Source organism: Crinia signifera, chromosome 5 (assembly GCF_055691185.1).
Source record: "Crinia signifera chromosome 5, ASM5569118v1, whole genome shotgun sequence".
In the NCBI taxonomy this organism is placed as follows: domain Eukaryota; kingdom Metazoa; phylum Chordata; class Amphibia; order Anura; family Myobatrachidae; genus Crinia; species Crinia signifera.
The window spans coordinates 289,833,768-289,858,750 of record NC_139221.1 but is presented as its reverse complement, the minus strand read 5'-3'; the positions used below and the strand labels follow the sequence as shown (position 1 = coordinate 289,858,750).

General features: G+C 45.4%; 1 protein-coding gene across 2 annotated transcripts; it reads left to right on the top strand.

Moving 5' to 3' along the window:
* The first annotated feature begins 1,497 nt into the window (after positions 1-1,497).
* On the top strand, positions 1,498-24,910 carry LOC146081178 (uncharacterized). 2 transcript variants are annotated; one of them, XM_083189219.1, is made up of 3 exons: positions 1,498-1,629; positions 22,193-22,438; positions 22,481-24,910. In XM_083189219.1, the coding sequence occupies exon 3, from the start codon at positions 22,593-22,595 to the stop codon at positions 24,576-24,578; it is 1,986 nt and encodes a 661-aa protein (XP_083045345.1). In that variant the 5' UTR covers positions 1,498-1,629; positions 22,193-22,438; positions 22,481-22,592; the 3' UTR covers positions 24,579-24,910. The 2 variants fall into 2 exon arrangements, with proteins under 2 accessions (XP_083045345.1, XP_083045344.1); XM_083189218.1 differs by lacking the exon at positions 1,498-1,629 and having other exon boundaries at positions 21,296-22,438.
* The last annotated feature ends 73 nt before the right edge of the window (positions 24,911-24,983 follow it).

The window sequence follows — 24,983 nt, the reverse complement described above, 5'->3', positions numbered from 1 at the left end:
ATATGTTGACATTCAGAATGTTGACGTGTGCTGAAAGTCGACATGGCCAGGAGGTCAAATGTTGACATTTGCAATGTAGATGTGGATTTGCAGTGCTAAGGTGAGTAAGCCTAACCTTAGCCCTAAACTTAACGCCAAGCCTACAAATGTGAAAAAAAAAATTGTCTGTTGACATTCACAATGTCGGCATTATGTCACTGTCAACATTGTGAAGTTCATTGTTATGAACAAATAGTCTGACGTCATGACTACATCTTATTTAAGGGTTTATGTCAGTCGTTCTCACCCTCGGTCCTCAGGACCCCCAACAGTTCACGTTTTACAGGTCACCCTGCAGGTGCACAGGTGCACTCATTACTCACTGACACATTTTAAAAGATCCACAGGTACTTCACTTAAGATCTGTGTGGAGACCTGGAAAACTTGAACTGTTGGGGGGTCCCGAGGACCGAGGTTGAGAAACACCGGTCTATGTAATAAGCCTTGGGGGCAGATGTATTCAACTTTCGGCCCGATAAATAGGATGAAGAGTGGTAAATCGCATGTGTTTTACCTCCGATCCAATCTGCTGTCCTATGTGCATCAGCACCGGTCCCGGTATAAAAAGGGGCGTGGTCAGCAGAAGGCATGTACAGTGGAAGAATGTAGTCAAAAAAAACCTTAGCAGGTAGCGCGGGTGGCTGGCCGAGGGAGAAAGAGAGAGGACAGGATTTTCTGCCTCTCTCCCCTGCTCAGCTTACAGTACTGAACAGTGTGTGCTGGGCAGGGGAGAGAAGCTGTGCTACAGCGGCAGCCTGTCCTCTCTACTCACACTGCTTGACTAGTTGCAGCAGGACCTGGGCTGGGCCCCTCAATCAGAGCCAGGCCACAAGCAAAATGTCAACGTGAAAAGAGTTGACGCATGGAAAGGGTTTTTTTCAGGGTTTTGTTTTACATTTCCATATATTACCACCCACGTGGACTCTTATTGGGAACAGTAAAGTGTGCCAAGCACAGCGGTAGCAGAGTCGGGCACCTGTCCCGAAGAATGGTGAGGAAAGCGAGCCATGTGAGGGGATGTGGTATACTAATTGGGGGTCCACTTGATTTGTTGAATGGTTGACATTGACACTCATGTCGACCTTTTCATGTGTCAATCTTTTCCATGTCGATCCTTACTTGTGTTGACATTGTCTGTGAGTAATACCACACCTATTTTACTAAGCATTCCTATTTAAAGTTGCCGCATCTTTTGCATTTTCATGAGGATTTAAAGGGGCAATAATATTATGTGCTATGCCTGGTTATTATTGCCCCTTTAAATCCCAAACCGACAAAGACATAGTGGCTTTAAGACGCACTGCTTCATAAATTCAGCCCAATGTTTAAATCTTAACTACAGTATGGTTCATTGTGTTACAGAAGCCTGGGGCTTTTTTTTCTAAGCTGTTTACGATTACCCAAATCTTAGCTATTTTATTATGAGAATTGGAAAAGCATAGAAGAGTTTGTATTGCACAGAGTGGAATCAGTTGGAACCGAACAATAACGGAGACTATACCTGGTAGCAATTGATGAGCGATGATTATTGCCGTTGTCCGATGGTGACCATCGATGATGAAATGGAGATGAGGTTGAGATGCACTTCAGGTAAGTAACGTTGCTCAGACAAGATACCAATAACACAGGCACTTATATATTTATTTACAGTCTCTTATATAGCGCAGCATGTTCCGTTGAAGCTTTGCAATTAGAAACAACAGTGATCAAACAAACTAGATAGAAAAAAAACCGACATGGAGGTAGGATGGCCCTGCTCACAAGCTTACACTCTATAGGGATAATAGGAGGGATACATAAGGATAGGATTCCATAGCATGGCAGATTACAAGACAGTCCTGATGGGATGCAATTAGCTATGAATGCTACTGGAGGTTATTTGGGGGGTCAATGTCTGGAATATGCTTGCCTGAAGAGGTGAGATTTCAGGGAACACTTGAAATTTTGGAGGCTAGAGGAGAGTCTTAGGGGGATATTCAATCGCCGTCGAGCATCTCCCGTGGGGGAGATGCTCGACGGGCCCTATTCAATGCTGTCTTCCCCGACAGCATTGAACAGGGTTTCCTGGCAGAACGAGCCCGACATCTCTAGCTGTCGGGCTCGTTCTGCCGAGAACAGCCGGGAAGTGACGAGCTGCCGGCTGCATCTCGCCACTTCCCGGCCGCAACTCGCGGCCACGCCCCCTTCTCGACCCGCCGCAGGCGGGACATTGAATCCCGCCTGCATGTTCTCGGTCGAGCTGACCGAGAACGGGACTGGGTCACGGCAGGCGAGCAAGCTCGTCTGCCGTGACCCGAAGATTGAATACCCCCCTAAGTGCGTGGAAGGGCATTCCACGAAGTGGGTGCTGCCCAACAAAAGTCCTGCAAGTGTAAGTGGGAGCAATTAATGAGTGTGGATGGGAGACGCAGATCTTGTGCAGAGCGAAAAGGTCCGGTGGGGATATATTTTGAGATAACCAAAGATATATAAGTTGGTGTAGTCAGAGTAATGGCTTTGTATGTAAGTAGAAGTATTTTCTATTGAATGCTGTAATTTACAGGCAACCAATGGAGGGACTGACAGAGCGGATCAATAGACGTTGAACGTCTAGCCAGGAAGATTAGCCTTGCAGCTACATTCAAAAGGGATTGTAGTGGCGAGAGTCTTTTTTTATTAAAAGTAGTACCGTATGGGCGCTTGTGAGTACACAAGGAAACAATTATTAAAATTGATATTTTTATTATACAAAACACAACAGTAAATAAGTACTACTCAAAAATAGTTAAAATGATATATGCATGCATACACTTAAACATGAATAAAAATGAATTGCCAGATGTTGTTACTGAATATATTCTCTATCACCCAGGGGTGACTACAGATCAATGTACCAAAACTGTTGAACTGGTTTCCAAATAGGAATATATAGGAATTATAGTCCTCCGTGGGGAGTCCACAATGATTACTGGATGATATATTAGTATATTAGTAAATTTAAGTAGTTATTCACACGCGGCACTGCACAAAGCACATTCAATGTTCCTTATGTGTATCAGAGAGCATCTGAGTCACAGTGGGCCTTATTCTAGTTCACTCTTAGAGGCAAATTCCTTCTCTAATGGACAAAACCATGTGCACTGCAGGTGAGGCAGATATAACATGTGCAGAAAGAATTATATTTGGGTGGGGTTTTTCTTCAAAGTGAGATCTATATTGCAGTGTAAAAATAAAGCAGTCAGTATTTTCCCTGCACAGAAACAAAAAAACTCACCCAAATCTAATTCTATCTGCACCTGTTACATCTGCCCCCTGCAGTGCACATGGTTTTGTCCATCTGAGAAGGAATTTGCCTCTAAGAGTGAACTAGAATAAGGCCCAGTGTGCGGGTCCATGGGACTGTGGTAGAGGTTAAAGTTGGTGGGTTCACAGGAGCTCCTAAGATGTTGGCTCAGTGTAGCTGAACAGCACCCACTTGGATGGCACGGCTGTACCCCCTGCCGTCTTATGCGTGGCGGAACTCAGTTGGTCTGCAGGAGCCGGATCAACTGCAAGTGGCCCAAGTGTGCTAGCATTGCTGTCCTCCCTGCTGTGTAATGCTTGGCGGGATCCGGCAAGTCTGTAGGAGCTGGGTTGGCCGCAATTAGCCCCAGTGTGGTAGGACGGCTGTGTTTGTAGTCACTGTCGCACAGTAACCCGTTGCTCACTGCAGGCGGATAACAGAGGATTACAATAGACCATTTTGTAATAATTGTTTCCCAGTTTACTCAGAAGCGCCCATACAGTACTACTTTTATCTCTTTGTTGCATTGGAGGGCGGCATCCCTTCACCGTAGTGGCTGTACCACACACAAACACTGCCCTTAGCGCTCCAGACATACAGATGGAGCCGGGCTCCCTCTTGCTGGCGAATCGCCAGAACGTCACCGCTGGCGATCCACCAGCAGCCCGGCGTCCATCTGACTGAGACGCGCGTGCGTCTCACGCGCGTCTCAGTTTCCGGGCGGCGGGGCGACGGGAACCCTGTCAGTCTCCGCTTCAGGGAGACGGACAGGGTTAGGGGGTGCGGGGAGGCGGTGGGGACCCCGGGTGACCGCCGACAAGCCAGCGGGGACCCGGGGGAAGTCGTCGGAAGGGGACGCGCGCGCATCTCGTGCGCGCGCGTCCCCTTTCGCAGATACAGATGGCAGGGGCTGGCGTCGCCATCGCTATCCCCTGCAAAGAAGAGACCCGATCCATCTGTACTTCTGTTGTATATATCTATTTTTAGTAAAACTGGTCAGGAGGCTAGTGCAATAATCAATGCGTGATATAATGAGTGCATGGATAATATTAGATGCATATATGATGATTTAGAGACAGATTGAATGTGAGGAATAAAGGACAGTTCAGAGTCGAGGATGACCCCTAGGCAGCGAGCTTGTGGAGTAGGATTAATTTTCATATTTTCAACAGTGCTAGAGATATCATGTTGGTAACTACTCTTGGCTGGTGGGAATATAATTAATTCTGTTTTGGAAATGTTGCGTTTGAGGTGGCGAGATGACATCCAATATGAAATGACAGAATGGCATTCAGAGACAAAGAGCAATACTGATGGTGACAGTTCAGGGGAGGATAGATAGATTTGAGTAACAAAGAAACATAGAATTTGACGGCAGATAAGAACCACTTGGCCCATCTAGTCTGCCCCTTTTTTTAAACATGTTACCTCAAACCATATTTGATCCTTATTTTTTTGTAAGGATATCAATATGCTTATCCCAAGCATGTTTAAATTGTACTACTGTATTTGCGTCTACCACCTCTGTTGGGAGGCTATTCCACTTATCTACTACTCTTTCTGTGAAAAAATTCTTCCTCGCATTTCCCCTGAATCTTCCTCCCTCTAGTTTCAGTGCATGTCCTCGTGTTCTGTTGCTCCTCTCCCTGTGAAGAATGTCTCCCACCTGTACCTTGTTAAAGCCCTTGATATATTTGAAAGTTTCTATCATGTCCCCCCTTTCCCTTCTCTGCTCTAAAGTATACATATTAAGATCTTTTAGTCTTTCCTGGTACGTTTTGTGATGTAGGCCATGCACCATTTTAGTTGCTCTTCTTTGTACAGTATCATCAGCATACAGATTATAGCGAAATCTGAAAGAGTTGATTAATTTGCCAAGAGAGGAGGTATAGATTGAGAAAAGCAGAGGACCTAAGACTGAGCCTTGTGGTACTCCAACTGACAGAGGCAGTGAAGAGGAGGTAGAATCAGAACGGAACACAGAGTCAGGTTCAGGTGGGATACAGCTGTCTCAGGACAGGTAAGTGTAGAAATGGGTGAGAGCGGTTATTGCAGAGAGGTAGAAAGTTGTTGATAGTCAATTACGTTAGTATTTCTGCGGGTTAGAGGAGGCTTGATTTTGGTATTATAGAGCATAAACTGGTGAAGATCAAGCCAGTGTCCCTCCTTGTGAGTAGAGGAGTCAGACCATTGGGAGAGGCAGAGAGAAGAGGTTAGCGAGAGAAGTTTAGAGGCATGAGGAAAAAGTGGGTTATCAATAGCAATATTGAAATCACCCATGATGATGGTGGAGACTTCAGAAGATAAGAAGTGTGAGAGCCAGGCAGATAAATCTTCCAGAAATTGTTGTTTTGGGAGCCCAGGTGGGTGATAGATAGCTGCAACACACACACAGAGAAAGGGGTGAAAACCCTGATAGAGTGAACTTCAAATGTTGTGAATGTGAGTGATGGAACCAATGGTAGCACTGTGTATGTGCACAATCGGGACAGTAATATTCCAACACCCCCTCCTTAAGGAAGAAGCACTTGAGGAAGAAACACAGTTGATGGTGGTTTTCAATGTTGGTTCACCGATGGTGATGGATATTAATAAATACCCTCCGAAGGGTGACTAGTAGCGTAAGATGGTAGTGTAGAGTTCAGCAGGTAGGTGATGGTAATAAGCAGTGAGTGAGAGAGAGCAATGAAGTTCGATGGTGCCAATGGTATCGATGGTAACTGGACAGGTAGTGATAACCAGGAGAGGTAGTAGTACAGTTGAGAATCGGCTGGGACCAAAGGATGTTGTTAGGACCACTAGGAGATGTCAGGCTGTGCAGCAAGATGGTAATTGCACAATGCTGTAGAAAGACAGATATTCATAGGAGCAGATCTAGAGATGCAGCTACTCTGGAGACATCATTGCACTGGCGGATTAGGGCAGTTCTCCCAGCATCCTTATAGTGGCAGGTGACAGCTGATAGGCTGAGTCCCAGATTGTGTGTCAGTGAGGTCAGAGTCAGATAACAGGATTGGCTGTGACAAGTCATGTAACCTGATCCAAGATGGCCGCACCCATGGCTGGGAATGGTGGGAACTCTGGCCTGCAGAAGGTATGGCTGTGGCCTGCAAACATGGCGGTGAGGATGAGCATGGTAGAGGGCATTGTGGAGCAGATACCACAGTGTTGTAGTGGATGAGTTCTGAAGGCAATAATGCCACCTTGAATCCTACTGCCATCCACAGCAGTAAGAAAGACACAATGAGGAAGTCTATCTGTGGGTAGGGACCACTGTTGGACTAAATCCATAGTGATAAAGTTCTACCTGATTGGCTAGGATTTGGAGTTTCCCGGGCGCTTGGGACAAGCAATCACAGAGTGCCACAATACAGACAGAGATGCTCTGATTAATATCACATGAAGATGTACAACTACAGAGGACTTGGGTTGCGCAGACCTTCCTCTCTCCAAGATCATGTATGCCACTCTTGTACGATCAGTGGGGAAGTAATTGGGCTGTAATTGGAAGTGGATCTTACATTGGTTTAAAAAACCATGACAGTTCTTAGGGAATCCGTCAAATTTCGCTAGGGTTGGAAGATGAAGTCAAGATAGAGAATAAGATGTGGGTAGAGAGGCTTCCGTTCATGCAGCTTGTGATGCCCCAGGACCACGTAGAGTGGTTTGGATACACCCAGATGGGTAGACAGGTCCTGTAGGAACTGCATGACCTGGCCCTGTGCAGCCTCTTGGTGGTCAAGCTGTGCTGCCAGTTGTTGAAATAGACTGGTACCTAAACCCTGTCCTTCGGCTGGATCCAAGTGGTCAGTGCAAACTGAGACTTGGACTTGCTCAGCTGCTGGAGCATAGTGGAAGCTGGGGGGGGGGGTTGAAACCTGTGCCCACATGGGTAAACCTCAGGAAAGGAGGTGGTGCTTAGGGCCCAAAGGCATGGTTGAGCATGGTGGAGGGCCATGTGGAGCAGATACCTGTTGCCGACGAGAGCGCCATGGTGTTTTGGTGGTGGGATGCAAGCCATGCCGGACTGCCGCCAGTTCGCCTGCAGACAGCGCACTGTACCACAGAGCTGATAGGCTGAGTCCCAGACTTAGAAAGACCCTTGAATGGTAATGGTTATATATTATGTTACACATTACTCCCACTTCAAATAGTGCCACATTGTGACCATTATGCCACAATATGTTCACTATGTGACATCAGACTTCTCCACATGCCCCTATTATGTCATCATAACTCTCCACCAGCCCCTTTACATACCATTAAGTTCTCCACATGCATCTTTAATGTTATTACACTTGCCTGGGATGGGGCAATGACTTTCGTCAATTGGTTCCTCATTTGGAGCGCACTCTGCCTATGTGACTGCTTTTAAGTAACACTGTGGGTGACCTCTCCATGCTGTGCAGGAAAAGGTCACATTACCGATTCATCTTGAGACGCACCAGCGGATCACAAAAGCAGGCAGGAGACGGGTATTGGTGCCTCCTGATACGTTTGGCATGAACTGTATGTTATTGCCGCTTCTTTGTGGCCGTGTAGATGTGTACAACTCTAAATGCCACCCATGTTTGGGCTTCCAGTCTGTTTTATTTCTTTAAAGCTCCTGTGCACTGTCACTCACAACAGAAGTACAGCACCAGACAAACAAAGTTGTCTATTCATAAGTTCAGAGAGATATTATTAGCATAGGAACTCAGAACCTATTCTCCCAGGAGGTCCAGACGATTCACAAATTTCAGTGAGTTTCCCACCAGCCCATATCATGCCCACTTCTCCAGCGAAGTAAGAAATACAAACTGGGCCATTGAAACAGCACTGTGGGCCCTGGGTAAAGCAATGCACTGGGGCCCCTACACACCCACCCATTCATGGGGACAAATAAATAATGTATCATAACACGGACCCTCCTTTGGTCTTGCACTGTCTCTCCACATGCTTCCTTATAGTGAAGGGCTGTCCACACTCTGATTTGTTGATAGTTCCAGCCATCCACCAATCAGTCATCAGTCTGGCTGCAGGCTGGGAGGCAGGTAAAAAACGCTGCCTTGCCACTCTGATTGTGTGACCACCACCCGCCCCTGCACAAAGGCTTTTAGAATTTCAGGGCCCTGGGCAGCTGCCCAGTGTGTCTATACATTAAGATGCCCATGAGTACAAAGGCATGATGATGTAAATTGCTGTAATTAATCCCCAGATGTTTTAAATTGTAGGATTCTGTAGCAGGGGCTGGGATATGATGTGTACAAATCGTGACCCTATGACTCTTCACACAGCCACTCTGGCCTCTACTATTGAGATTATCGAGATGATAAGTGTTGGAGATCATGTAACCTTAAGGATGTGTGCCAATATGAGAGGACATGACAATACTACTCAGGAGTGTAAAATGATAGGCCGAAAGAGTGACAAGAAAACAGTCGCACAAGACTCCAATTCTAATTGAAGATATAATAGTTTGTGGACCCCTCTTTTATATTCTGTAATGAGTCACTTAAGTGACATTCTTAATGATTTCAAGTGGGTGTGCTACCACTGGACAACAATAGATTAATGTATACAAAAAGAGAAAAAGAATTGTCACCGTGTGATGCACCTATCTGGAAAAAATACACATAAAATTTAACCTTTAATGTAGTATATTATTAAAAAAATGCAAAGTATAAAAAACAACACACAACAATTAAGTGGGGCAAACACAATGGGGGTGTGATTAAAATTAACTGGCGTGGGCGCTCGGATGTGCCTCTTTATTAATTTGAATAATACAAAATCATACCTCCCAACATGACCCCCTCCAGGAGAGACACAATGCTCTGTTTCTGGACTTTCCTCTTCATTTATGATTGCTGTCACCTATTTTAAACATGTTAAGTAATAAGAATGGTGTCTGAGCACAGGTGATGGCAATCATACATTACCATCATGGAAGTCCAGAAAGAGAGCATTGTGTCCCTCCTGGAGAGGGTCATGTTGGGAGGTATGCAAAACCACTCCTGTTAACACACCTTATTCAACATTCAATGTCTTGAGGGTTTTATAATAATCTGCTTTCCAGCACATATACACGGAGGATAATTCAAAAGGAATGCCTCAAATAGTATTGTGTATGTAATACCGCTGATGACTCATGGATTGTATCAGAGGATTGATTCTTTTTGATAATTAGTGAAATCCCATGGATACTTTTGTATAGTAGGAATGAGCAACAACGTGGCCTGTGTTGTATAAATTTCTACAACAATTAGATCATATGTAGGTATGGATATTAATATAAATGATAGATCTAGATTATAACAGTGTATCTCTTGTCCTTTTTTATATATATTGTGTGTCAATGCTCAGATTGTTGTATTGAGGTATCAATATACAGACTGGTTTGTATGTCACATATACACAGGCTCTTTGACCTCTCAAGCATACATAGTTCTGTGGCTGCCGTATCCTATTGATTATATATATATGAGCATCAATTGTTAGGTGCATGTGAATGTATGTTAACACGATATATGCTTTATAGTAAATCACAGTCATTGGTGCGGATTCGGCAGATCTATAAATAGGAGGGACACACGCTGTGATTATAAACCTGTTAAAAATATCTAAGGTTTAGACAGTAATGGAAATCAATACAGGAGTTACACTTTTAATAAATTGGAGTGTATATGATGAATAGTGCAGACACACTGCTGCCTGTCGGTGCTAAGCACAGAAAGAGCATTTTGAGGCATATCATGTACACGCCACACGCCGTTAAGGAAATGATAGGCCGCCATTGGGAAAATAGGCGATGAGCAGGAAATGCCTGCCTACATTCCAGTAATCAGGACAAAAGGTGCCCATACACTTGTCAGATTTGAGAGGATTTCGCCAGATCTAGATGGATCCAATCAGCCCAAATCGGATGTGTTTGACACCTCATCCGCCCCGAAGCATGGTTCCATGCGCATCAGGTCGGACCCTACAGATGTAACCTGCTGCAGGTGCAATCTGTCAGATCGGACCCATCAGCGGCACATTGTGAGTGCACCCACGATGTTTTGGTCTGATCCATAGGTGTGTGACAGTGGTAAAACACAGCTGTCACATATGCAGTGCGCTGCTGAATTTGAAAACACTGGCCAGACGCTGATTGGCTGATATTCAGCCAATCAGCATCCGGACAATGTTCAAAATGTTTTCAAATCCAGCAGCTCTACCCGTGCCACCGCCCGGCAAATAGCGCTACTTAGTTCCCAGTCGCCATACGGACACCGCTGACTTACTGCCCAGAGCTGCAGGGACCCCGCTTCCCGCACCATGCCACATGGACCTCCCTGCCCACCCCCTGCCGCTGCCAGCTCCCCAGGGATATATATATTTATTGCATGTATAATTTGGCACATCAAGTGCCAAATCGTAAGCGAGCCTCCCGAGGAGCTGCCGGGGGCTCTCAAGGGCAAACTGGTCTGACTTGTCCCTAGGACAAGTCGGACTAGTGTATGGGGCCTTAACATCCTAACTACCAGGACAGCCACTATAAGGAAGAAGAAAAGAAGAATATTTTGGCTAATAGTCTGCATAAAGCCGTAGATGCCGGATTTTTTGCCAGAATGCCCATTTTTTTTAAACGGCAATTTCAAGGGAAAATCAGGTTTGTTTTGCCTAGTAATTGATTGCTGCTTTAAAAACACAGGCATTATATAGACAGAGAGTGCAGAGTGGTTTCTCTCTAGCCCCCTCTGTCCCTCTAGGCACACGCTCCCTGTATTCCCTCTGCCCATAAGCCCTGTGCGCCACCTGTCCAGTGACAACTCAGCCTCCGACCCTTGTGCCAGCCACCTCCAATTTGTTTTCTTCTTAGACAACCGTTTGCTCCTCTTCTAGAAGAATCCTCCTGCAGCAGGAGCAAAGTGTTTTCCCGGGCAGCCAGGCACATGCTGTGGGCACGGAAAGCATGTCTCTTTAGTGCTCCTGGTCCTGAATAGGCGGTATGCCACAGTGGGCAGAGGTTTGTGAAATCGGAAATGCAAATGTGTCCCACAACTCTCCTTTCTTCCTGACAAGGACACGTGCAACTTGTTGTACTATATTAAATGTGGGGCTGCAAAAGTATATATTAGGGGCTGTGAGTGTGACAGTACTGGGGAGTAAAAGCTACAGTATACTCCTCATTGAACAGGTAAAGGGGAATGAGGTGGACCTAAATTAACCGTTCAGAGGTTATAGCGAAAAAAGTGAGTTTTACTTTCTTCCTATGGCTTATATAGTCCTAATTTCCCCCTGATTTAGCTGATGGTCCCCTACAGGAGTTTCACCCTTTGGGTTTGGTCACAGTTAACATGTCTTCTAGGTCCAAAAGTGTGGACAGCCAACCCGAATTTAAGAGTTTCAAGGTCCTATGACCATACCTCCCAACTGTCCCAATTTTCGCAGGACAGACCCATTTTTTTGGTATTGGCCTACTTCCCACCCACGGCCATTAGTGTCCCATGGTAGGGTGCAGTTGGGAGTCCCTCCTGTCGGAATCGGTACATCTATCAGAATGAACTTAGGTCTACAGTCATTAGGTCGACCCCACTAGGTCGACTGGCAGGAAGGTCGACCTGATTTAAGGTCGACATGGGCCAAGGTTGACATGACTTAAGGTCGAATTTGCATAAAGGTCAACATGAGGAAGGTCGACTGGTCATAAGGTCGACATGGGTTTTTCACTGTTTTTTTATCCGAATGTCAACACAGTCGACATGGACACAGTTGGCAATGAGAATCGGACCCTCGCATCGCTAGCTTCGCTTGCGATGCTTCGGGCACGGTGGCTCGCTTCGCTCGCCACAGCTTTAATAACCTCTTCCACGCCCTAGTGGATGGTAGGGCATGAAATACCGCCTGTCGGCACATGTCGGCTCAAAAAACAGTGAAAAACCCCATGTCGTCCTTATGACCAGTCGACCTTCCTCATGTCGACCTTTATGCAAATTCAACCTTAAGTCATGTCGACCTTGGCCCATGTCGACCTTAAGTCAGGTCGACCTTCCTGCCAGTCGATCTAGTGGGGTCGACCTAATGACTGTAGACCTAAGTTCATTCTAATAGATAACCGCTTCCCCTCCTGTCAGTGTGGTGAATACAGAGAGACAGAGGGGCTAGAGGTGCTGGTCATGCCCCCACAAATTCACACCCCCTTTGCCTAAAGACACAACCCTTCTTGGGAAAGGGCTTGCTGGGCCGCACAGGAGTCCCGACTTAAGGCAGTTGAAATTTGGGAGGTATGTATGACTATGCACCTGAAAGGTAGCAGGAGAACTGGATGTGAAAAAGGGAATCAGGTACTGAAGCTGTTAAATCTAGTCAACAAACTGAATATTCCTTAGATTTCCCTGAATATTATTTGTTAATGTAACATAGGAGACAGCATGTCTACTTCAGAAGAAAATGTTTTACAGAGCATTTCTTTAAAGCTCCTGGCCCATTTCCCAACTCATTTATATTCCAATTTCTATTTCTGATTGTGGAAATAGAGTCCACAGGCCGGATGTAATGCAGTGCAAGGCCGGCAGACACGCGGGATGTCGGCATAACTTGGAAGCTTTAATTAAAGGGCCAGTTATTTACAAGGCCACAGCAAGACTCTTACTAGCGATATCCTCAGTAATTTAATTAATTGGATACACATGTAGGCAAAAGGTTTTAATTTTTGCTCAAAACATCTTCTACAATTTTACACAATGATGTCCGAACCTCATATTTCCATTTGGTTAGCAGTGTTCCATATGAGGAGACAACATATATTAAATGGTAAATAAAAAACATATTTATTAAGTGCATATATAGACATACATTTAAGTTTAGAATAAGAAGCTTATCTGGATATAGCAGGTGTAACAGCAACAGATCCTGGTACAATCCAACCTGAGGAGTTCCTCAACGCGTTTCGTCCATTAAAATTCACAGTACTTCATCACAAGGAATCTAAAGGCAGAGGCGCGGCCACTGTAATTCTTCAGCATAACTGGCTGCAGGGGGAGATTTGGGTAAGGTGTGTTCAAACTGAAATTGCAGTGTAGCCAGTGTTTACCCTGAACAGAAACAAAATAACTCACCCAATTCTATTCCTAGCACAGGTTTTAGATTTTCATTTGAGAGCCTAGAAAGGGGCTGTCACATATTAGGCCGAAAAATATTAACTAATGTTGTGAACTGAGGATGTGGATTCTTTTACTCCAGAACATAATTTGTGAACTTTAAAATGGGACTGTAAATACACTTTCTAAAAAAAAAAAAAAACATTTGAAAAGGACTTTTGAAAAGGTTAAAGATGCAGACTCTTTCTTAAGAGCATTGATTGGGTGGCAGGATGCAGCATTTTATGGGAGCGGGAGAGGGCCGTGACACCACATGCTGTTAGCAGGAACATGGCCAGCCTGTGTCTAACTTTGCAGCTAGATTGCGCAGCCTGGCGGAACAGGTGCTGTGTGCGTGCTTCGCTGTGTAATGTTGACTGTTTGGATAAACACAATGTAATTGCCAATAAAAGCCTTTGACGCTAAAGAAATGCCTGTAATTTTACTCCAGTACGTATACAATAGTAACATCTGACAAAACAGTCTAAAAACAATGAAGCAGCTAACTTTGTGAAAACCAAAGTTCCCACCCTCGCCGAAGTGATAGCCAAAAGAAACGTCAGTTTTAAAGAAAAGGACTTAAGGTCAGCGGACCTTAACGGTTCAAATGGTGGTTTTACGAAATTTTCCAGATTTCATGAGTTCGTGTCGGAGGACACTTCATTTGGGCGAGCAGTGATGAGAACTGCGGACCTGAGCATAGCCTCCCAAAGGACTGGCTCTTGAACGTCCCATGGTTAGCTGTGTCACCAGGATGGATGACAGAGAAAAGGGGATTTTTGTAAGAAATTACCATTCGAATCCCTTTCTCTGAGTCCATCCTGGTGACACAGCAATCCCTCCCTTACACTTAAGTAAGTTTATACCGTTTCAGGTGATTTTTCACATTATATGGTTATTATGTGATTGTGCATATTAATATGTTCAGGCGTTGTACTGAGTAATGCTGGGATGCAGAAGGGAGGAGCCTGCCTCTCAAAGACTTAGAATAGGTGCCTGGCTCCTGCGGACCCTCCTACATCCCATGGTTGAGCTGTGTCACCAGGATGGACTCAGAGAAAGGGGTTCAAACGGTAAGTTCTTACAAAAATCCCCTTTTTATCATCACATTTTTATCTGCATAATTGTTTATTTTATTAAATCCTTTTAATTTGATTCACTTGGTTGTATATATCATTGAGAGCGCTACTTTACCTTCTCTTTTTTCCATGGCGAATTGAATGGCTGTCATTCCATAGGAAGCAGCCGTCATTCTGCATTATGGACCTTATTCTGCTTGACTCGCAAGGCTGCGAGTCCATCAGACGCCGCCCTCCACCCACAGTGCTGCCCCCCCTCCCTCGCATGCAGTACCCACCACATGGCTACGAATGGATGATTTTCATAATCATCCATTCGCAGGTGGGGAGAAATCATTCGAAGCCACAGAGGACCAAATGGATCTGAATAAGGTCATATGTGACATGTTTATAAGAGCAGGGGTGTAGGCGGGCATATATGGAAAGGGATGAGTGTGTGCGCTAAGTAGGGATGTCATCGACCATCGATGATTAGAAATCTTTGCTGGTTTATGGCCGATGTAGAATAGAATTGCCAGCGATGGGGGAGAACCAGAAGGTTTCCCACCATTGATGTCAAGCTTAAACAAAGTTTCGTTTTTGCTTTTTCCCCAAGGTGCGGGTATGGATCTTCGGGTAGACAGCAGGATGGTCGACAAGCATAAAGGTCGACATAAGCATTAGGTCCACATGGGGAAGGTTGACAGTCCAAAGGTCGACATGGGGTTTTTCACATTTTTTTTGTCCCGAATTTCTACAGTCAACATGGACACTGAACCATAGCACCATGTCCCCTCACATAGCTCTCTGCTCTCGCCATGCTTCACGTATGGTGCCTCGCTATGCTCGGCACAGTATTTTATTCTCCCTCCACGCCCTAGTGCAGCGGTGGCCAACCCGTGGCTCGCGAGTCGCATGCGGCTCGCCGCGCTGTAAATTGCGGCTCCAGCCTCCCATCCCGTCTGCAAAGCGGGGTTTTGAATTTGGCGCCAATTCGGCTGCCAAATTCAAAACGCCGCATCGGCGGCCAATAGGAAACGGGCGCGGCGAGCCAATCAGCGCTCGCCACGCCGTTTCCGCCCTGCCCCCGGCGTCTGACATCAGACGCCCGCGGGAGGGCGAAAAGTCTTCTCCACGCCGGCGGAGCGCTCCTGAAGACGCGAGAAGCCGCCGGAGGATGGCGCAGAAGACGGCGGCGGGGAGAAGAGTTCCGGCGCCGCTGAAGAGGCCAGAAGACGCCGGGATCAAGACAGAAGATCTCCGGCGCCTTCTGCAAGAAAAAAGAAGATGGCTCCCGGAGAGGCCAGCGGGGGTGGGAAGCAAAAGAGCTGACGAAGCTCCCCCCAGCGGCCTCTCCCAACACCAGGTAGGGGCCATTGGCCTCCTACCCTCCATCCACCTTAGACCACCGGGTGTCGGGCACTAGGCCCGTGGGCAAATTCAGGCCCTTCTGGCCTGTGTGCGCATTAGTCGGGCCCTCTTGGCCCGTGGCTCATTTGTTTGTTGGGCCCTCCTGGCCCTCTAAGTGGGCCCTTTAGTTAGGAAGCTGGGCCCTCCAGCATAGGTGTTGCACTGTGGGCAACACCTGTGCTGGAGGGCCCAGCATCCTAACTGTGGGGGCATATGATGTTTGGCACTGTGGGGGGCATATGTTTGGCACTTTGAGGGGCATGTGATGTTTGGCACTGTGGGGGGCATATGATGTTTGGCACTGTGGGGGGCATATGATGTTTGGCACTGTGGGGGGCATATGATGTTTGGCACTGTGGGGGGCATATGATGTTTGGCACTGTGGGGGGCATATGATGTTTGGCACTTTGAGGGGCATGTGATGTTTGGCACTGTGGGGGGCATATGATGTTTGGCACTGTGGGGGGCATATGATGTTTGGCACTGTGGTGGGCATATCTGGCACTGGGGGCATAAAGTTTTGTCATGGGGCCACTCTCCTTGTGTCATATGACCACGCCCCTGACCACTCCCCCCGATCATGCCCCTTTTTGGCGCGCATGATGTTGGCTCTTTGGCTTGACGACTGATATTTTTCGGCTCTTTACCTCTGACCGGTTGGCCACCCCTGCCCTAGTGGATGATAGGGCATGAAAAACCGCCTGTCGACTTTGGGACTGTCGACCTAATGACCCTGTTGACCTAACCCATGTCGACGTACAGTCATGACGATCTTAATGCACGTTGACCTAATGATTGTCGACCATCATGCTGTAGACCTAGTGATCGTATCACTGCAAAGCTCTGCCCCTGTATTTTGATTGGCCCACAGAAAATGGTTGACCATCAATATGTAAAAACATTGATGGTCATCCATTGAATAGTACTACACTATCGATGGCCAGTTGCACTTTTGCCATCGATGGCAAAGGCAACGATGGCCAACCCTAGCGGTAAGGGGATCATAGTAAAATCAGGGTCCTAATATCACATAATGAGCTGTTTCAATGCTATTTTGGCTTAGTGATGGCGAATTAAATGGCCGTCATTCCATAGGAAGCAGCGTCATTCCACATCATTCTGCAGGTAACATATGTGTAATTGTCTTATGTCATTGAAGGGTTAATCAGCCATCTTGTTTCTCTGTCTTATAATTTCTGTCCCTGCTTATCTCAAGAAGTTATGTTCTGGCTTGTTTCCAGTACTCGCTTGCTATCCCGTACTCTGTAACTTTCCTCAGAAACCGTACATTCTGTGATTTCTCATAACTTTGCTACATACTCCCCTACAAGGCGACGTATAAGCTAACAGATGCTGTTATTCCCCTACCTCTGCACCAAATATTAACCAATCATGTAATTGGACCGGCGCCGTATGTATAAATATGTTGTTTTGTCATAATTAAATCAGAGTTAACCTTGTGTCTGTGGTCCTCGTTACTGGTCATATCATATGAGGTTACACTCTCACGGAGCTCTAAGGGGTTTTCACACTGAGGTCAAATAAGGTAATTAATATATGAGGAAATCGATACATCGGCGCATGATCGATTCTCCTTCAAGCTGGGGGCTCGGCCGCGGGATTCGAAGTTCATTCCTACACGGTCGTCAGCAGACTCCAAAAGTCTACTCTGAGACCGCTGTGAGGTTACGGACAAACTCGATCCTGAACCTATGACTCTATCCCCGGGGGATATCGGATGTCAGTTCATAGAAGTTAAAATCTTCTATCTTTGTTTTGTGTACACACTGATCTAGGATCAGATACCGTACTTGGAGTACGAAGAGACCAGGGGTCTTTATCCAAATAGAACCTCATTTTGAACACCCACTATTTCATTGGCCAAATTTTCTTACTATGTTTAGTTTAAAGTATAAGTTTTTCTTGTTTCAATATCCTTGTGTGATTGGTAAGTATACACACTTGTGATATCTGTATTTCTTTGTAAACCGTGCGGCTGGTAAGTTGACGCACAATAACCCCTTTCAATAGTCTCATTGATTACTGTATGCCAACAGACTTGCGGACTTTATGCTCCCTCACTCTTAAGGGTAACGCAACGTGAGGCTTCATATACAGTATTCACATAACAACAAGACTCTGTCCACCGTCACGTAGACGGTCTGTTGTTTCACTAACATTTTGTACTTTTATATTTAATGGGATGTATCTAGAGGAAATATAGTTCATATAATATTCAGATAAAGACCAACCCTCACAGTCTGCTGCCACAGGTCCCGACCTGCCTGACTGAGACGGTGCCCCTGGTCTGGGTATTAAGAACTTTCCACGCTCCCATTCATAGTCAGAAATATTGATACACAATCATACCCCGACATGGGTGGAAATAATAGTAAGAATAAAACAGTCTATCCACCCCCATTACCTAGTGAAATATGTAAGGAATATGTTGCCCACAAATTATTACCTTGTTAATCCATGAGGTGGACAATATAATAGATGGGACTGGAATCAAGTCCCCAGTATTAATACCCCGATCCCTGCAATATAGTAAACAGCTGCAGATTATCCCCTTAACAAAGCACAGGAGATAACTGACATGTGGAATGAAATCACCGTACACCAGTTCAGCTTTGAAAGATCTATTTTCTGTTGAGCTCTCAGGGTGTACGGCGGATTCCTGCTAGGCTTCTGTGTCTTTGCTGGAAGAGGGGGGGTTTGAGGGGGAAGCTGCAGTATTGGTCTCTCTCTCCCTAGCACTGAACATCGCTGCCTATTGCAGTTTCATGTAAATAGAAACCTACAGTCACTGAATTTTGGAAGAGATTTAAAAGATGCTGGACTGAGGAAGCGGGACTATTTCTTGAAATATTCCCTTTACTCATTTCCACCTTTATCAATAACCTACACCCCTCCATTTCCACGCCAGTTAAACAAAGTGTCTCTTCCCGGACTTCAGACACCCTCCAGGAATTTGAGACCCATTTGTATGAAAAGGAGGCAGCTGGATGTTTTGACATGAAAAAGACAATTGTCACAACACACAGTTATCAACAAGACAACAGGGGCCCACCAAATAGACAGAGTAGGGCACCCCAATATGGTCAAAAGAAACCCTTCAGACCATCACAAGGCCCACCACACCAACATCATCGGGCCCCTCCATATAACAGGGATTATAATAACACTGGCACAGTCCCTAAACAGACAACTTGTTTTAACTGTGGCCAAAACACACACTGGGCTAGGAACTGTCCATTCCCTTCCCAGAAACCACAACAACTTTACACACAAAGGCCCCAACAAGGACTGTCCCGATCAGGTTCTACACCAGTTCAAGACCATGTGCGATTCAGAATGGACTGGTCTGACCCTACCCATTGACGGGGCCCGGAGGAGGGTGTCCCATCTTTTGCACAGTTCACTACTCATTGGGAAGATTCACCCCTCATCACATTGTATGTAGATGATAAAAAAAAAAAATGTCTTTTCTAGTGGACAGCGGGGCCACCACCAGTGTTTTGTGTTCTCTTAACTATGATGGTGAACTGCAAAAGACTACTCCTTCAATGGGAATCAACGGGATACCCACAGACACCTACCTGACCGACCCAATTACCATACGTTCTGACAAGGGAAAACACTTAGGGATACACCAATTCAGGATCATCCCAGAATGTCCTGTTAACTTACTAGGCCGTGACTTGTTTAGTAAATTCCACATCTCCATCTCACCCTCTCCACAAGGGAGTGAGCTCCAAGTCACCTCCCCACACTTTGTGTCACTACAAAATACTCTGGACAACTCACTTGATCAAATTGATGATAGAATTTGGGCCACTGGCCCTTATGACACTGGTTTCGTACCATGCACACCCTACAAAGCCAAACTCAAACCAGACACACAGCCAGTGTTCTCTAGACAATACCCACTCTCATCTGAGAAAATAGAAGGTCTTAGACCCATGATACAAGAATTTCTTGAACAAGGCGTACTGCGATACGTCATCTCACCTTACTCGACACCCATCAACCCCGTTTTCAAGGCTGATGGTGCTGTCAGATTCATACAGGACTTGAGAAAAGTAAATGACCTCCTTGTCCCTATTGCACCTATAGTACCAGATGTAAACTCACTCATCTCAGCAATCCCTGCAAACGCAACCCACTTTAGTGTCATAGACTTGAAAAATGCGTTTTTTAGCATTCCTATAGACACAGAGACCCAATTACTATTTGCCTTTTCCTTTGAAGGTAAACAATTAACGTGGTGTCGTTTACCCCAAGGCTATATTGACTCTCCCGTGGTCTATAGCATAGTCCTCCAAGCCACATTGGCTCCATGGCACCCCCCCCATAGTTCTGTCCTGCTACAGTATGCAGATGATCTGCTTCTCTGTAGTACCACCGAGGAGGCCAGCCGGTTAGATGGAATTTCACTGTTAAACTGGTTAGCAGAATGTGGACACAAGGTGTCAAGAGCAAAATTGCAATGGTGTAAAACAAATGTCAATTACCTGGGTTTTGTACTCTCTGAGGGGGAAAGGAAAATCAGTCCACAACGCATACAGTCTGTATTGGGCCTGGTCACCCCAACTACCCAGAAGGATATGTTGTCTTTCTTGGGTATGGTAAATTACTGCAGACAGTGGATTTCTGATTGTTCCTACTATGATAATATCTTGAGACAATGCACACTCAAAGACAAACCCAAGGTTATACAATGGTCAGATGAAATGTATTCTGCATTTGAAAAGTTGAAAGAAATGTTAGTACAGAGTCCCGCGCTTGGTCTCCCGGACTATATGTTATCATTTCACTTGTTTGCAAGGGACACATGTACAACTATGGCGGGCGTACTAACCCAACTTCATGGAGGCAAAATGCGCCCAGTCGCATTCTTCTCAAAGGTAATGCCTGTCACTGTGCAGGGAATGCCAGCTTGTCTTCGAGCACTGGCTGCCTGTGCAATGGTTGTTGAGATGTCCACATCACTTACATTAGGACATCCCACTGTGTTACATACCACACATAATGTCCTCTCCATCCTCAAAGGTCTACACACACAACACATGTCTGCCCAAAGACTCAGCGGCTATGAAGTACTCCTACTAGGGAACCCTTCTCTCACTGTAAAATACGCAACAAACTCAGAAGGACCTGTCCCTGTACTAAACGCACTTTTAGGTCTTAAAGGACCTGACGACGGGGCGCCGCCTCAACATGACTGTACTCTGACGGTTGACTCAGAAACTTCACCCAGACAAGACATGTCGACTGTGCCTATCCCCGATGCCGACATAATATTTGTTGACGGCTCCTGCAGCCGTCCCAATGACAACACGTACCAGGCAGGATATGCAGTGGTTAAACTTCCAAACACCACCCTTGAAGCAAAGACAATCCCCTTACAGTCAGCACAGGCTGCAGAACTCATTGCACTCACACAAACCTGTCACAATTTACACAGACTCCAAATACGCTTACGGAGTTGTTCATGATCATGGTATGATCTGGCAACGCCGAGGCTTCACTGGCGCTGATGGGAAAGGCATATCACATGCGCAACTCATCACAGATCTCTTACACGCAATTACATTACCATCTCAAATTGCCATCCTTCATTGTAAAGCACACACTGGAGGAAAGGATGACATCAGCAAAGGCAACGCTCTCGCTGATACCGCTGCTAAACGTGCTGCCACTACAGCAACATATAACCTCACTCTTGCTGTCATCTCGCCTCCTTCGTTAGATGATACATACCTACTGACAGAATTACAGGCTGCTGCCTCTAATTCAGATCTATCCGATTGGACATATCCAATACTGCAGAAGAATCCACAAACTGGATTAATCTGCAAAGAGGGGAAACCATGTATACCCCAAACCAGTGCATCATTGTTCATAGCACATTACCACGGAGTAGGACACCATAGTATAGTAACAACTACTTTACTCCTCTCCAATGATTTCTACATTACTAATGCCAAAGAACTTGTAAAACAGTACATCAGTAGATGTATAGTGTGTCTTAGAAACAACCCAAACAACCCAAATAAAGCAAGACACCAACATCTAGAATACCCAACCACACCATTCACACATCTTCAAATAGATTTTACACATATCAATAATGCAGGAAGACAGGAATATGCCCTGGTCATTGTCGACCTTTCCCCACTCCCTGGGCAAGGAAACCTTTAGTTACCACAGAAGGAGACTTAGAAATAATAAGAGAAGAGTACGTCAGATCCCTAATACAGAAACTTAATGAAGTTGAACAAAATGTTATCTTTAAGAATCCTTCTCATCCACAGATACCCACTCACCCATTTAGGGTTGGAGACAAGGTCGTTGTAAAGATCCTACCCAGAAATAAGCATCCAGGAGACTTCACCTACGGTCCAGAAACAGAAGTGGTCGCGGTTACCAGGACGGCTGTCCTCACCGACGAAGGACCAACGTGGATCCATGCATCCAGAGTGAAGAAAATTCCACCTCCACCACACGTCAACACAGAGGTCGACACCGATCCCGAGACTGACACAGACGGGACGAGAGAGGTGCTAACGAGGGCAGACAGCCCTGACCTCCAACAGGACGAGGTAATAACGGGGGCCAGTGGCTCTGACCTCCAACCTGGAGAAGACCTGCCGGCTGGAGGTGACGAGGAATCAGGGGTACAACATTCTGAAGCCGAGGACGACGCTACAGGATATGACTCCCCCCACCTTAGCCCTAGTGATTTTACTCGGGCTTGTTCTTTATAATTGTTTTGCTGAAGTTGATATAACCCAAAATGATGGACGCTTTACCTTCTGGTATAATTCTTCTAGCACGACTGTCGCTACTTTTATATTTTCTTATTGTGATATTGTACTTTGTTCAAATAATCAAGGCGGGAATCGAGGAGAACCACCGCTGCCCTGGCTGTGTAACATCCACCACACACCACACGCTGTAAGTCACGTATATATCTGTGTCACTAGTACTTACTGGGGAGATTCTTGCAACTCATGGGGGGCTGTTGGGTGGAACACTAGAGCAGATACCACTGTCTTTGAGAGCAGCCAAAACTGGGGATATCGCCCCGATGTTGGCCTCCAGAAATGGTCCCATGGTCGATCCTTACTAACCCGTATGTCCCTACGAAAAAAGGGCACTTGCAATAGCCAATTTATCATTAACATAGAAAACCCGGCCCCCGGCGATGCCGGACTATATGTCATGGGTAAATATCAATCAGGAAAAAGCGGGGGCCCAAGGGGAAGATTCCATTTAAAGGACATGTATGATAACCCAGAATACACCACCCTCAAAACCACTGTAAAACCTAAAACACCATCATCATTCTTTAAACCACATGTCACTACTTTTAATGAAATGTTAGCCATTAACAACCCCACTTACGAAGACACTATATCCATAGAAACTGGATTATCTGACGTAAATTATTGGCTAGAATGGATGAAATATAATGCACGTAAAGTTAATCAAACTGATTGTTATGTGTGTGGAAAATCCAGACCCCACTTGGGTACGGTGCCCATACACATACCTTCAGACCAAGATAAATGTTTCTTTAGCCTGTATACTGATACTATTGTAGAAGAAACTAAATGTGAACAATGGAAGAAAGAATATCCCATAATGGTAAAGAATACCAATCCTGGTAGTACCATAACCATTTATCCTGGTAATTATACATGTTATTACTCAAACAGCACTGCACAAAACACTGTAGATCTGAAATTGTTTCCTGATGGGTATTGTGCTGAACGAAGACATATCAGTGTACCCACCATGAAAAAATCATTAGGAGACATTTATTTTATTTGTGGAGACATGAGACTCAGGACAAAGCTGGACAATCCTTGGAAAGGAGAGTGTGCCCTGGCAAAGATCATTATGCCCATACACATTCTCCCAGCCGATTTGCCTGAGCCTCCTCCCACAGATAAACCTAACACAAACTCCAGAAACAAAAGAGAAGCTCCAAAGGAAAGCTTCGATCCACACATATACATAGACACTATTGGTGTTCCCCGGGGAGTTCCTAAAGAATTTAAGGCTCGTGATGAGGTCGCTGCCGGCTTCGAGTCTCTGTTTCCCCAGGTAACCATCAATAAAAATGTGAACTGGATAAATTACATATATTATAATCAACAGCGCTTCGTTAATGATACTAGGGACGCTTTGAAAGGTATTGCTGAACAGTTGGAAGCTACATCACAAATGACATTTCAGAATCGCATGGCTTTAGATATGATGCTTGCCGAGAAAGGAGGAACCTGTGTGTACATAGGTAAGGTTGATGGATGCTGTACTTATATCCCAGACAACACAGGTCCTAATGGGAAAACTACCCTAGCTATTAAACATCTAGAAGATTTATCCATCGAACTCAAGAAGAACTCAGGTGTCACGGACCCCTGGAGTAGCTGGTTTGGATGGTTAAATGATTGGAAACACGCACTAACACAAATAGGCATATTTATTCTCATTGTAATTATCGTACTTATGATAGTAGGATATTGTGTCTTTCCCATATGCAAGAAGATTGGTTCCAAGTACCTGGATAATGTAACACCTGCTATGTACACTGATCTCGCCAAAAGCCCTCCCTCACCAGAAGATTATGGTGAATATGTCAAAATTCACCGTACCAAACAAGATGCCATCTACAAGAATCAAATCGTCTAAAAAGGACATTGATTCTAAGAGGGGATTGAAGGGTTAATCAGCCATCTTGTTTCTCTGTCTTATAATTTCTGTCCCTGCTTATCTCAAGAAGTTATGTTCTGGCTTGTTTCCAGTACTCGCTTGCTATCCCGTACTCTGTAACTTTCCTCAGAAACCGTACATTCTGTGATTTCTCATAACTTTGCTACATACTCCCCTACAAGGCGACGTATAAGCTAACAGATGCTGTTATTCCCCTACCTCTGCACCAAATATTAACCAATCATGTAATTGGACCGGCGCCGTATGTATAAATATGTTGTTTTGTCATAATTAAATCAGAGTTAACCTTGTGTCTGTGGTCCTCGTTACTGGTCATATCATATGAGGTTACACTCTCACGGAGCTCTAAGGGGTTTTCACACT